Genomic DNA, 13398 nt, shown 5'->3' with positions numbered 1-13398 from the left:
ACTTTGCAACCACAGAAACAGTCACAGTGCATTGACATGTTTCCTTTTGTAAGTCCCAAGAAGGGGAAAGCACCCTTTCAACCCCTTGCTTTTTGAGCCTTGCAAGTACTGGCAATATTGGAACTACAATTTGGAAAGGCATTTCAGAATTGCATTTACTTTTTGATAGACAATCTTGCACAGGCTTTGCACAATCAAATTCCCTTTGCACATCCAGCTCCTGATTACCAACAACCCCAGTGTAAATTCATACCTAAAACATTGGTTCAACAAACCTTTAGAGGAGGGGGTCTCCAACCTTTTCTGTAGTGAGAGCTACTTATGAGCAATGAAAATCATTGTGATCTGTTGAACGCTAAGCAACTTGCACGTCGTTACCAGATGCCCCCACACCCAACTTAATTGATCTTAAGCCTAATGTCCACAGAGCCAGATCTATTGTTTGAACAAAATACTTTGACTAGGGGCATTATGACAGGGCTGCCATGTGCGTCCGTGAGAGTGTGGTCTGTGGGGATGTATCAACATGTGTGCGTATGAATGGGATGTGTGTGAAGAGGTGACTGAGAGACTGTGTTGTATGTACTTGTGGCACAGCAATACCTTTCGTCATATGTGGCACCGTTACATGTCTAACACAAGCATAAATCAATTTTTTTCAATGGGAGAGATTTGAAGTGCAGAAAAAAGTTATGCAAAAATGTTTAGAATACAGAACATTTTTCTGCACTTCAAATTTTTCCACACTTAAAATAATGGCTGTATTTTGCACTTACAAATATGGTACTGTGTTGAGAAAATTAAACTGAAGAGTTAACTTTGTTTATATGGATTCCATAAAATTCTTCATTTAAATGTTCTCCCATTTCTAAGTGTCACACCAGGCATCTTACTCCCAGTGGCCTGCGGACATGGTGCCATATTCCTAAAAAAAAATACATTTGTTTAAGTGGCAGGAATTTTAAGTTAAGAAACATGCTTCATAAAACATAAAGAGATAAGTGGCTTAACTGAAAGTGGAGAAAGAAAGTAAGACTTAGGCCCTCATTACAACATTGGCGGTAAATGCCGCTTACCGCCGTGCAGAAAACCGCCAACACACCGCCGCGGCCGCGGAATTCCGCTAAAGCTATCACGACCCACAGCTCGGAATCCGCCACAATACAGACACCCACACAAGTCCGCCACACCAAAGGTCAGTGATAAACTGGCGATAACAAAACCGACACCGTCTCGCCAACAGGAATACGCCCACAGTATCATGACCCACGAATCCACGCGGGGGTCTTTCAACCGCGGTATTCCATTGGCGGTACACACCGCCGTGCTCAAAATACACACACATTTACAAAACACAACAACATTGGACAATTCCAAATACACACACCTGATACACATACACACACCACTCCCACACACCCAATACAATATAAAACACCCACCCACATCACCCACAAACCCTTACGACCTAAAATATTGACGAAGGCCAGAGAGACAGCACAGCAAAGACAACACCACCATACAGAGGCACACAACACCATAACACATCCACATCCACGCACAAAACACTACACACCCCTAAACATCACCCCACACATCACAACACACACCACCTCACACATCACCCACACCACCCCATGGCACCGCAAAGACACCCCAGGTTTTCTGAGGAGGAGCTCAGGGTCATGGTGGAGGAAATCATCCGGGTAGAGCCACAGCTATTCGGATCACAGGTGCAGCACACCACCATAGCTAGGAAGATGTAGCTATGGCACAGAATCGTGGACAGGGTCAACGCAGTGGGACAGCACCCAAGAACACGGGATGACATCAGGAAGAGGTGGAACGACCTACGGGGGAAGGTGCGTTCCGTGGTCTCAAGACACCACATCGCAGTTCAGAGGACTGGCGGTAGTCCCCCACCTCCTCCCCCACAACTAACAACATGAGAGGAGCAGGTCTTGGCTATACTGCATCCTGAGGGCCTCGCTGGAGTAGCTGGAGGAATGGACTCTGGTAAGTCAAAGCTTTCACAACTTCATCCCCCACCCTACCTGCATACTATCACATACCCCACCCTCACCCCCATCACTCCAACTCCTCACGCATGTCACACTATCACAAACCACACATCCCAACACCAGGCCCTGCATGCAACAACAAAGTATGGACACCCATCACCAATGCATGTCCACTGCACATACCCACACAGACCCCTAAACAATTAGCACACAAGGTCCTACACAGGAATGCAAGCACTGGGGTACAGGGTCACCCACCCATTGCACACCATGGCACACACAGATACTAAAACTATGCCTTTACACCCCTGCAGGGCCCCTACCCAACGTCACCGGACAGGAGGTTCCAGACATGTCCACTCCCCCCCACAGAAGAGGCCCACAGTGATGACAGCAGCTCTGTCCAACTGGATCTAGATGACCAGCCCGGCCCATCTGGGTCCTCGGGACAGTCGGTTCCCCTCACACTGGCACAGGCCACAACAGAGCCTCCCCCCTCTGGAAACACCAGCACAGCACCCACCGAGCGGGCCCATGCCTCTGTCCCCAGGACACGTCAAGCAGCAGTGTGTCCACCACTACAGGCAACCCAGGCTAACCCACCACCCCAAGAACAGCAGGGGCCTGGGGGCAGTGGTAGTGGGCACACGGTTCAGGGGATAGAGGCCCAGGAACACAGGAGAACTGGAGGGCTGCTGTGCGACAGGGGAAGGACAGGCCTAGGGAACCCACTCTCCATGAGGCCCTCTCCAACATCATAGAAGCCTACCACCATTCCCAGGAGACGATGGCAACGGTACTGGCCAAGTTTCAGGAGACCCAGCGACTGCAGGAGGAACAGTATTTGGGGTTCAGGGAGGAACTCAAATCCATCAATACCACCCTGGGCACCATTGTATGGGTGCTGAAGGTACTCGTGAACACCAGGAGGGACACTGTGGCACAACAAGGGGCCCCTGACACTAGCCTGGACGATGAACTGCCCACCACCTCTGCCGGCGCTAGTAGACAGGAGGCACTGCCACAGGACCACGACACCAGCACCCCACCCCCTGCAGATGGAGAACCACCCCACAAGCAGTCCCTGAGATCCAGGATAAAGACAGAGAACAATGCCATGACCCCCGCCAAGAAATGAGACCACCCTGATTGTCATCCTTCTATCCCACTTTGTTACCCTGTCCATCCTTAAACTGCCATTGCTCCACTTTCTATGCCCCTTTGAACACTGCACCTGTGAAACAAATAGACTGGACTCTGCCATGGACATTCCTCCACCATCACCCCTGACCATATTACAACCCCCTCCACTATTTTGCGCTTCAATAAACACCCTTAAATCACAAAACTATCTGGAGTCAGTCTGTGTTTTCACAAAAGTGTATTTGCAATAACTGATGAAAAATGCAATATCCACTGTATTGTCAACATACCTATGTCACATAGCTCTAGTCCATGAGGAAACATAGCAGAGGTCACACAGTGGGACCCACATCTGTGAAACCGAAAGGGAAAGTGACAAATCAGGGTCCATACACTGAGTGTAAGTGACAGACAGATGAGAGGTAGAACAAGTGTATCAGATGTAGCAGGCAGTGATGTCTTCTTACCTGTGTCTCACTGGAACTATTGCTGGATACCGGTGTTTCTGTTGTTGATGTCCTCTTCTTCTGCTTCCTCTTCTTCACTGTCCACAGGCTCCACAGCTGCCACAAGACCTCCTTCTGGACCATCCTCCTGCAGAAAAGGCACCTGGCGTCGCAAAGCCAGGCTGTGCAGCATACAGCAGGCCACGATGATCTGGCACACCTTCTTTGGTGAATAGAATAGGGAACCACGCGTCATATGGAGGCACCTGAACCTGGCCTTCAAGGAGGCCGAAGGTCCTCTCTATAACCGTCCTAGTTCACCCATGTGCCTCATTGTAGCGTTCCTCTGCCCTTGTCCTGGGATTCCTCACTGGGGCCAGTAGCCATGACAGGTTAGGGTAACCAGAGTCACCTGCAAATGCCGAGGGACAACTGTTAGACACACACTAACCCTTAGGACAACCCCAGACCCAGACAACTATTCACACTGTATAGGGTCCATGTCCTCATCTAATAGCCACACACGGTGCCTCTGGAGTTGCCCCATCACATAAGGGATGCTGCTATTCCTCAGAATGCAAGCGTCATGCACTGAGCCAGGAAACTTGGCGTTCACATGGGAGATGTACTATCGAACAAACACACCATCTGCACATTCATTGAATGGTAACTCTTCCGGTTTCTGTACACCTGTTCACTCCTGCGGGGGGACCAAGGCCACATGTGTCCCATCAGTGGCACCTATGATGTTGGGGATATGTCCCAAAGCATAGAAGTCACCTTTCACTGTAGGTAAATGTGTTTCAGCAGGGCAGACAACACTCTGGACAACACGCTGGGACATCCCTGATGCTATGGCCACTGTCGTCTGAAAAGACCCACTTGCCAGGAAATGGAGTACTGACAGCACCTGCACTAGAGGGGGGATCCCTGTGGGATGGCGGATAGCTAACATCAGGTCCGGCTCCAACTGGGCACACAGTTCATGGATTGTGGCACGGTCCAGTCTGTAGGTCACAATTACATGTCTCTCTTCCATTGTCAACAGGTCCACCAGCGGTTTGTACACCGGAGGATGCCGCCATCTCCTCACCTGCCCCAGCGGACGTGCTCTATGGAGGAAAACAGCAAGCAGAGAGTCAGCCAACTCCGAGGTACAAAAACACAACTTTATTGCACATATTTTTCAATCCGCTATGTGCCTGTCTTAGTGTGTATGCAAGGCCTAGATATGTGTGACGCATTTAAAATTAATGCCATGTGGCCCCCGAAAAGGCGGCTGCCTGACCTGTAAGGTGGGACAAGGGGATATGAGGTAACTGCGCTGGCGTAATACACCGTCGCAATAGGTGGTCGAAGACTGCGGCGCAATCCTGCCTTGGTTAACATTGGGCCCTATGGGTCGGAGGAGCCAATGACGATGTACGCCGGCGGTGACGGTACGCACCGCCGTGGACGTGACCGCCATATTCTATATTTTCACTCACTTGATACCTGATCTTCGACAGGAGAGGACCTACACTGCAAGTGCTGCTGTGACCTCAGTCTGGAAGCGACAATGGCTCATGTGTCTGGGGAAAGGGCCCCTGCCTTCACCACGGAGGAGCTGGAGAAACTTGTGGATGGGGTCCTCCCCTAGTACACGCTACTCTACGGTCCTCCAGACAAACATGTAAGTACACTGTGAGCATGCTGTATAGGCAATGCCTGTGTCGAGTGGTGTGGATGGAAGATACGGGGGGAGAATGAGGCGTGCATGAAACGATGGTGAGTGTATGTGCGTCATGGCAAGGGTGGGAACGTGGGACAACGACTGTGACGTTCCAGGCGGTTATATCTTCTCCTTGTCCCCTGTACTATTCCTCTAGGTCAGCGCCCACCAGAAGAAGGACATTTGGCGTGCCATCGCCAAGGACGTCCGGACCCTGGGGGTCCACCACAGACGGAGCACCCACTGCCAGAAAAGATGGGAGGACATTCGCCTCTGGAGCAAGAAGACGGCGGAGGCCCAGCTGGGGATGGCCTCCCAACGTGGTAGGGGTGCCCGTCGCACCATGACCCCCCTGATGTTCCAGATCCTGGCGGTGGAAGGGGATGAGTACACTTTCATTCAGCTGAATCTGCGCGAATTGGAGGTGTCAGGGTGGGGGAGGTGGGCTGGAGGTACCCCAGGCCAGGGTGAGTTTTGTAGGCAAGGTCCCTTTGTAAGGCAGGCCACGTGGCACCCCACCCCACCAGTGTTAAGAGCCAACTACACCTAGTCAGGCTCCTGTGACTTCCATGTGTGCAGCAATCGGGCATAGGCCTTGTACCCCATGGCCCTGTGATTAATGAGGGAACTCTAAGTGCATGGCGTAGTGCAGAGGGCTGCTGTGTCTGCCAACGGTAGCGGTATTGCATGCACTGAACATGTCTTTCTTCTGTCTTCCCCCCCTCTTTTTGTGGTCTCCCTGTTCTTGTGTGCAATAGCATCATCAGGTGGAGGTGCAGTGGCACCGGAGCAGGAGGGAACTGCATCCCACATGGCCCTGGAGGGCGAGACAACGGAGTCTGAAGCCACCAGTGGGACGGAGGGCGAGAGGAGCTCCACGGCAGGGACAGGAGGTGACAGCAGCGACACAGACTCCTCCTCTGATGGGAGCTCCCTTGCGGTGGCGGGCCCCTCTGTGCCCCCGCATCAACAAGTACAGCCGCCACCCCCCCTACCAGCACCGCCATCCCAGCAACCCCTCAGCGTGTGCCCCGTGGCCGCTCACCCAGGAGGGTGGGCATCTCCTTCGCCTCAGGCACCTCAGCCACTGCCCCTGTCAGCCCTGCTGCCCTCAGTGAGGAGGCCATTGACCTCCTCAGATCCCTCACTGTTGAGCAGTCTATCATTCTGAATGCCATCCAGGGTGTAGAGAGGCAGTTGCAACAGACAAATGCATACCTGGAGGGCATTCATTCTGGTCAGGCAGCCCAACAGAGAGCTTTTCAGACTCTGGCCTCAGCACTGATGGCAGCCATTGTCCCTGTGTCCAGCCTCCCCCTCCAACCTCCTCCACCCAGACCCAAACCCCTGTACCTCTGCCTATCCCAAGCACACCATCAGACCAGCATGCACACACATCAACACACAAGAGTAGCTCTGGCAAACATAAGCACCACACATCCCACAGGCACTCACACAAGCATCATACCCATGCACACATACCAACATCCACTGCCTCCACTGTCTCCCCGTCCTCCTCGTCTCCCTCCTCCCTCCCTATCACATCTCCACTCACACCTGCATGTACTACGTCCATCACCAGCACGCCCATCACGTGCAATCACCACCCCCACTACCATTCACTACCATTCACACATCCCTTGTCCTCTCCCAGTGTGTCTGTGAGCCCACTCCCAAACTACACAAACGCAGTCACACACTCACCCAACAGCCACCCACCTCACGACAGCCTCCAGCCCATGCACCTTCACCCAAACTCAGCAAACGAACACCTCCTACAACCACTACCTCTTCCTCCACTCCCAAACCCACTCCATCTACCCATCCCAGTGTGTCTAAAAAACTTTTCCTCTTAAATGTTGACCTCTTCCCTACACCTCCCCCTCCCCTTCCGTCCCCTAGGGCCAGCCTTTCGAGGTCCCAACCCAGCACCTCAGCCACCACATCACCGGGAACAGTGGTGCCAGCAGTAACTGGCTCCTGGAGTGCGCCAAGCAGCAGGGCAGCCAGTGTGCCAAGGAGCCAGACCACGGACAGTCCCCCACCTCAGAAACACAAGAAGTTGGCCACAGGCCGGAAGGAGAAGGGCAAAACACCGGCCAGCAAGGGCACACCCAGGACTACAGTTGGGAGTGGCAAGACAGCTGCGCCACCATCCAAGGTGGGGAAGGGGCACAGAAAGAAAGGGAAGTCGCCGCCAACATGCACGGCGGACAAGACCGACACCAGCACTGCTGCCAAGGACACCGCCGCCACCAGCACGGCTTCCCAGGACACCGCCGCCACCAGCACCGCTGCCAAGGACACCGCCGCCACCAGCAAGGCTTCCCAGGACACCCCCGCCACCAGCACCGCTGCCAAGGACACCGCCGCCACCAGCAAGGCTTCCCACGACACCGCTGCCACCAGCACCGCTGCCAAGGACACCGCCGCCACCAGCATGCTCACTCAGCCACCCACCAGCACTGCAGGCCAATGAGCGCCGCAAGCACCGCCGCTACTGAGACCGCCACAAGCACCGCCAGTGGCCACGCCACATCCAGTGGCACCACCGCAGACATGGCTGCCATCCCCAGTGGTCAGTCGTACGAAGCTGGTCGTCATTTTCAGGGGCCTGGACAGCTTCCATGTAGGCCCACCGTGGAGATTCCCATCCACTACCTCAGTCCTTGGCAGGGTGAAGCAATCTGGGCACAAAGCCCCCTCCAGAACCAGTGGAGAATGACATCCACTACCTCAGTCCTTGGCAGGATGAAGCAATCTGGGCACAAAGCCCCCTCCAGAACCAGTGGAGAATGACATCCACTACCTCAGTCTTTGGCAGGATGAAGCAATCTAGGCACAAAGCCCCCTCCAGAACCAGTGGATAATGACATCCACTACCACAGTCCTTTGCAGGATGAAGCAATCTGGGCACAAAGCCCCCTCCAGAACCAGTGGAGACTGTTATTCACTTGTGAGACTGTGGCTTTGCACTCCCCAGGATGCAGCAGTGGGCATACCACCAAATGTAAAGACTTGTGAGACTGTGGCTTTGCACTCCCCAGGATAAAGCAGTAGGCAAACCACTCACTGTAAAGACTTGTGAGACTGTGGCTTTGCACTCCCCAGGATAAAGCAGTGGGCATGGAGCCCCCTTGTGGAGCAGTGGCGTCGTGCACTCATCAGGCTGAGGTGCTTCCCCTTCTCTTCCCCCTGAGGTGCCTGTTTTATTTCAATCTGATGCCCCTGCAGTGTTCTCTCCGTTTTGATCGGGTATCATGTGTGGGCCTTGCCCATGCATTTTGGGCCCAGTGGTCCACGGACTTTGTATGTGCAGTACATGGACTTGAATTCTTGGTCTATATATTTGTTAATAGTGTATATATATTTTTGAGTACTGGATTTTTCATTATTACAATGTTTACAATCATTTCCTTTTGTCCTTGCATTCTTCCGGGGGGGTTGGGGGGTGTATACGTAATGTATCAACATGTATTTGTGTGTGTGTTGTAGTGGGTGAGGGTGGGGGTTTTGCGTGTTGCGTGTGTGTGTCACTCTATTTTCCCTCCCCCCTCCCCTGTGTCGTAGGTGCAGTACTCACCGAGGTCTTCGCCGCCGGCGTTCGTCCTCCTGGTAGAGGAGCAGGAAGACTATCGCAGGGAGTATTTGGAGTTCCGGCTCCATGGCATCCTGGTTCCTCATGGGGTGTGTAGAGGTGAGCGTTTTCCCTTCCAAGTCCTGTTTTCGCCGTGTTTTTGTTCGCGGTGAGTCCGCCCCGGAAAAGGTGGCGGATTGGCCTCTCATGATACAGTGGGCGGTACACTGTCCTCCGCCTGTCTGTTGGCGGTGACCGCCATGCTGTTTGTTTGTACCGCCGTGGCGGTCGGAGTGTTAAAGTGGCTGTCTATGTTGGCAGTTTCCGCCATGGTCATGATTCCATTTTTTTTACCGCCGGCCTGTTGGTGGTTTTAACGCCACTTTAACACCGACCGCCAGGGTTGTAATGACCCCCTTAGTATTTCATAGAAAACATTTTCTTCACTTTAAATTTCTCCCATTTAAAGCAAATGACTATTTCTCAGTTATAAATATGGCACAGTGTCTACTGGCCACTGGGAGTAAAAGACCAGCTGCTTGTAAATGCTGCACTTGGAAATGGGAGAAACTTAAAATGAAGAGTTAATCATTAAGGTAACTTTTCATTTTATTTTTCTCCCATTTACAAACATTCAGAAACATCATTTTGTTATCACGCTCCAATACTGAGTCGACAAGGGCTTTTATTTAAGAGTTAAATACTTCGGTGCTTCAGTTCTTCACCTCTGTGCCCTAGTCTGGCCCATATATTTGAGTGAGCACTGCTCATTATCAGGCTCTGCTATCTGCAGCCTGATGATAATAATGTAAAGTAAACACAGATTTCTCTTTTTAACTTTACAAAAAATGTGACCCTGTGCTTATTTAAAAAATGAACTTAAGGCTGTGAGCTACTCTGAAGGGGTCTGGGAGCCACTAGTAGCTAGTGATCAATGGGTTGGAGACACCTGCTTTAAAGTGTGAATTAATACTTTAAAACGTAGTGGCAAACAAGCCACATGGTGGAAGTGAATATCAATGGGTACACAACACACTCACATGGTTGGAATATTTACTCAGAGGCAGGTTTAACAACAACACCACAAGTGAATCAATACCTGGAGACGTGGTTACTAACAACCCACAGCATGTGAAATAATACCTAGATAAGTAATTATAGAATATTTAAGAGGTCCCTCCCAGTTGAATTCTAGGTCAATCCGCTGGTGTAGAGGTCACAAGCAACTTAGATGACAACTGGAGGTCAAGTTTTCATATGATAGGTGGGTGTTAGAGGCGTCAGATTTTAAACATTGCTACCATGTGTTCCTTGTACATCAGGTAGTAAACTGGCTGGATGTATGTACTTCCACAGAGAAGTGAGAACTACTTAGCTAACTTGCTTGGAGATCCTGACCAGCATGTCAGGATATAGAGGTTAGAATATGCCTAAATGTATTCTAACATCATGTGAATTATTATATATAGATCTAACAGTAAGGACTTTGATTTGAATGAGCTTTTTGACAGGCAGCCAATGATGTTGTTTCAGATGAGGTGATATAGCCTGCCAGTACAGAACTCTTCGGATCAGCCCAGCTGCTGCATTTTGGACCATTTGATGTCCTTGAATTAAGTAGGCAGGAAATCCCACATATAGACTATTTGCACAGTCCAAGTGGGAAGTTACCAGCAAGTTGACCACTATCTTATGTGTGACCTCAGGGATCAAATGCAAAAACGATTTGAGTTTGGCAAAGCAGATTGATAACACTTGTTTAATTTGGGTGGAGAAGAAGAGGCTTGAGTCAAGTACTATTCCCAGCATGGGTCGGGTGTGGAATAATTTCCTCAGGCCACCAAAGACTAAGAGGTGGTAGGTCGCAGGAATCACAGCAAAGAACTTCCGTTTGTCAGAATTTAATTTGAGAAAGTATGAAGGAATGGTGAAAACTGTGAAAGCTCTATGGTTTCAGGCTGAGCCAATTAATGGTCACTATAAAGATATGGATGGCACTGCGGACGTGTTTGAATGTTCTACAGCGAGGGACATTAGTATCTCCACTTCCTTATTCTTTGATGAGCTCACAAGGATTCAGGAGATAGGTCACCATTGTGTATAACTCTGTGGTTTGCTCCTCCCCAACCGACTGTGCAAGATGTGAGATCTAGATGGGTTAAGCACTGGGACATTACTTTGATGCAGCAACAAAAGCAGAAGGTCAACTCATAAGAGGTTTTTTCTAATTAGTGCTTCAAACCCATTTACTCTGTGGTACTGACAAATGTATTCAACACTCTTTAGGAAACGTATATTAGACACAGACAGAGCTGCAAACTGTCCAAGACACGGATGTAATCCAACTTTCGTCTGAAGTTCTGGATACCTTCTACTATTCAGTTTGTTCATACTAAGGGTACAACATTCTTGATGGGGTACACACGTGTTAGATCTTGAACACATTTAAAATATGCTTGCAAAGGTTAGCGCCACATACACAGGACACACAAACAAGCAAATACTTAGCTTTGGCACTTGTATTCGGTAAGAGATGTCTTTTCAAATACTCATTTTGGAACCTAGCTCCAGAATGTGAGTTTAGGTTCCAAAACACTGTATGGGGTCGTCAGTTAAATTAACAGTGATAACAAAAAGGGCAGATTGGATACAGTTCATATTCAATATGTGGTGATGATTTCTATATGCGTCACTCCCCACTGAGATGGCTGAAAGAGATGGGGAAAGGACTGCAGAAGTATGCACTCATGAGGCATAGGACTGTTGGATGAATACGATATTTTTGTACTAAGGGAAACAATGGCATTAACTCATCAGGCCGCATCCTGTCTAGTCTGTGCGCTCTTCGTCCCGCAGATGTGATGAGAGGAAAGGAGGTATTTATCCCTGTGAGAACTGCTGTTGATACAACACATGCTCTGTAGCGTACTGTACTTTTATAATAAGCCCTTGATGCCTTGTTCTACTTATGAACTAGAAGGATACAAGATCTCTACTTGGTCTGTATCCTTTATTCCTCTTAGTAGAATGTTGGATTATACTGTCCCTCTAGCACCACCCAGTGGCCCACCGAAGTGTATACTCCCTCCCCTTCCTCGTACCTATCTCATCGATGAAGATAATGCAGGGCTGCAACTTGGTTGCTAGTGAGAAGACAGAGGCGGTGAGCTTTTGCGACTCTCCATACCACTTGTCTGTGAGAGCTGCAGGCTGCAGGTTAATGAACTGGCATCCAGATGCCCGTGCGATCGCCTTGGCCAGAAGGGTCTTTCCACAGCCCGGAGGTCCATGCAACAATACTCCTGAAGGAGAACAGATAGTAGAGCATGCATTGAGTCATTACATAAATTCACAGAGGGCAACATGTATCTCTATCTCAAATCCATAGATAATCAATTTCAAAGATGTTCAATTACTGATTTGTATTTTGAGCTACCATTATGTGCGATACTGGACCAGAACTGGTTTGTGATACTGGACCAGAACCAATCACACGTGGGTATTTTTGTTAACAGATGGCTGAGGATCATATCATTGCACTTTGTTATTTGTGGCGGATGAGTGAGCATGAAGGTGAAAGGTGTGTTAACTACTTTTAAGTCCAAGACGATGCAGATGGGTTGTAATTTTGTTTTGTAAAGATATTTTTATTGGCTTTTTAGGAAGACAAATTACAAGTTCCATCAGAAGAATTAATAACCTCACTGTGGAGAGATGTGGTAGTACTTCAGACGCTAATATTAGTTACAGCAGGCTTCACTAATATAATCCTTTTTTCTGGTTTCCATAAAAACATCCCCCTTCAACTCTGCTGATCACCCCTGGGCAACATCTGCAAAACATAAACCCCAGAAGATCTCCATCGACCTTCTCTACACCCACCAAAGAAGGTGCCAAACTACCATCACATCTAAATGTTTTAGGGGAGAATACCCATCACCCTCCATTAAGGGAGAAGAGAAGCTGCAAGAGAACCTCCATTGCATGCCATATCTCTGTCTTAATTTTAATGTGCAGGGTGCAAAAGAAATTTGGAGCTCATATAAAGCTTTTAATATGCAACTTTGATGACTAATATATTTAGGATACCTAGTCGATCAATCATTCGATTTAATGCAAATACGCTAGCCCACAGCGTGTTCTCCTAGCCTCATTTACTTTGCAAGCAATTTGGTCTTGATACTTTTCTCTGGGGGCAGATACAAAGTAGGATACATTTTGATGTCAGGGTGCTGTAGATTTCCTTTCAGCAAATGGGAGGTGAAAGGTTTCTTGTGGAGTTAGGGGAGATGCAGGTTTACTTTTGCGGATCAGGAGGCAATAGATTATCTTTTAAGGTGTAGAAGAAAAAAACGATACTTACCTGTAAGTGTCATTCACCAGTATTGGTATCTTTCATAGATTCACATGCTTGAATCATTCCCTGTCGTCAAAGTTGGAGTCCTATGGTACCATAGAAAGCAGCAGAGAAAAATCTACATGGGAGTTAATGTTAGAAAC

The 13398-nt window shown here is 49.4% G+C and overlaps 1 protein-coding gene across 1 annotated transcript in view; it reads right to left on the bottom strand.

The window, feature by feature from the left end:
• LOC138265856 (outer mitochondrial transmembrane helix translocase-like) overlaps positions 1–13398 on the bottom strand; it is a 114009-nt gene that overhangs the window by 40155 nt on the left and 60456 nt on the right. The window contains exon 5 of the mRNA XM_069213953.1: positions 12000–12200. Coding sequence (XP_069070054.1) covers positions 12000–12200 — 201 coding nt within the window. The remainder of the gene's footprint in view (positions 1–11999; positions 12201–13398) is intronic.

The sequence above is a fragment of the Pleurodeles waltl genome, chromosome 11, assembly GCF_031143425.1.
Source record: "Pleurodeles waltl isolate 20211129_DDA chromosome 11, aPleWal1.hap1.20221129, whole genome shotgun sequence".
Taxonomy (NCBI): Eukaryota; Metazoa; Chordata; class Amphibia; order Caudata; family Salamandridae; genus Pleurodeles; species Pleurodeles waltl.
Note: the sequence above shows the minus strand (reverse complement) of the source record. Positions and strands in the feature narration are given on the sequence as shown.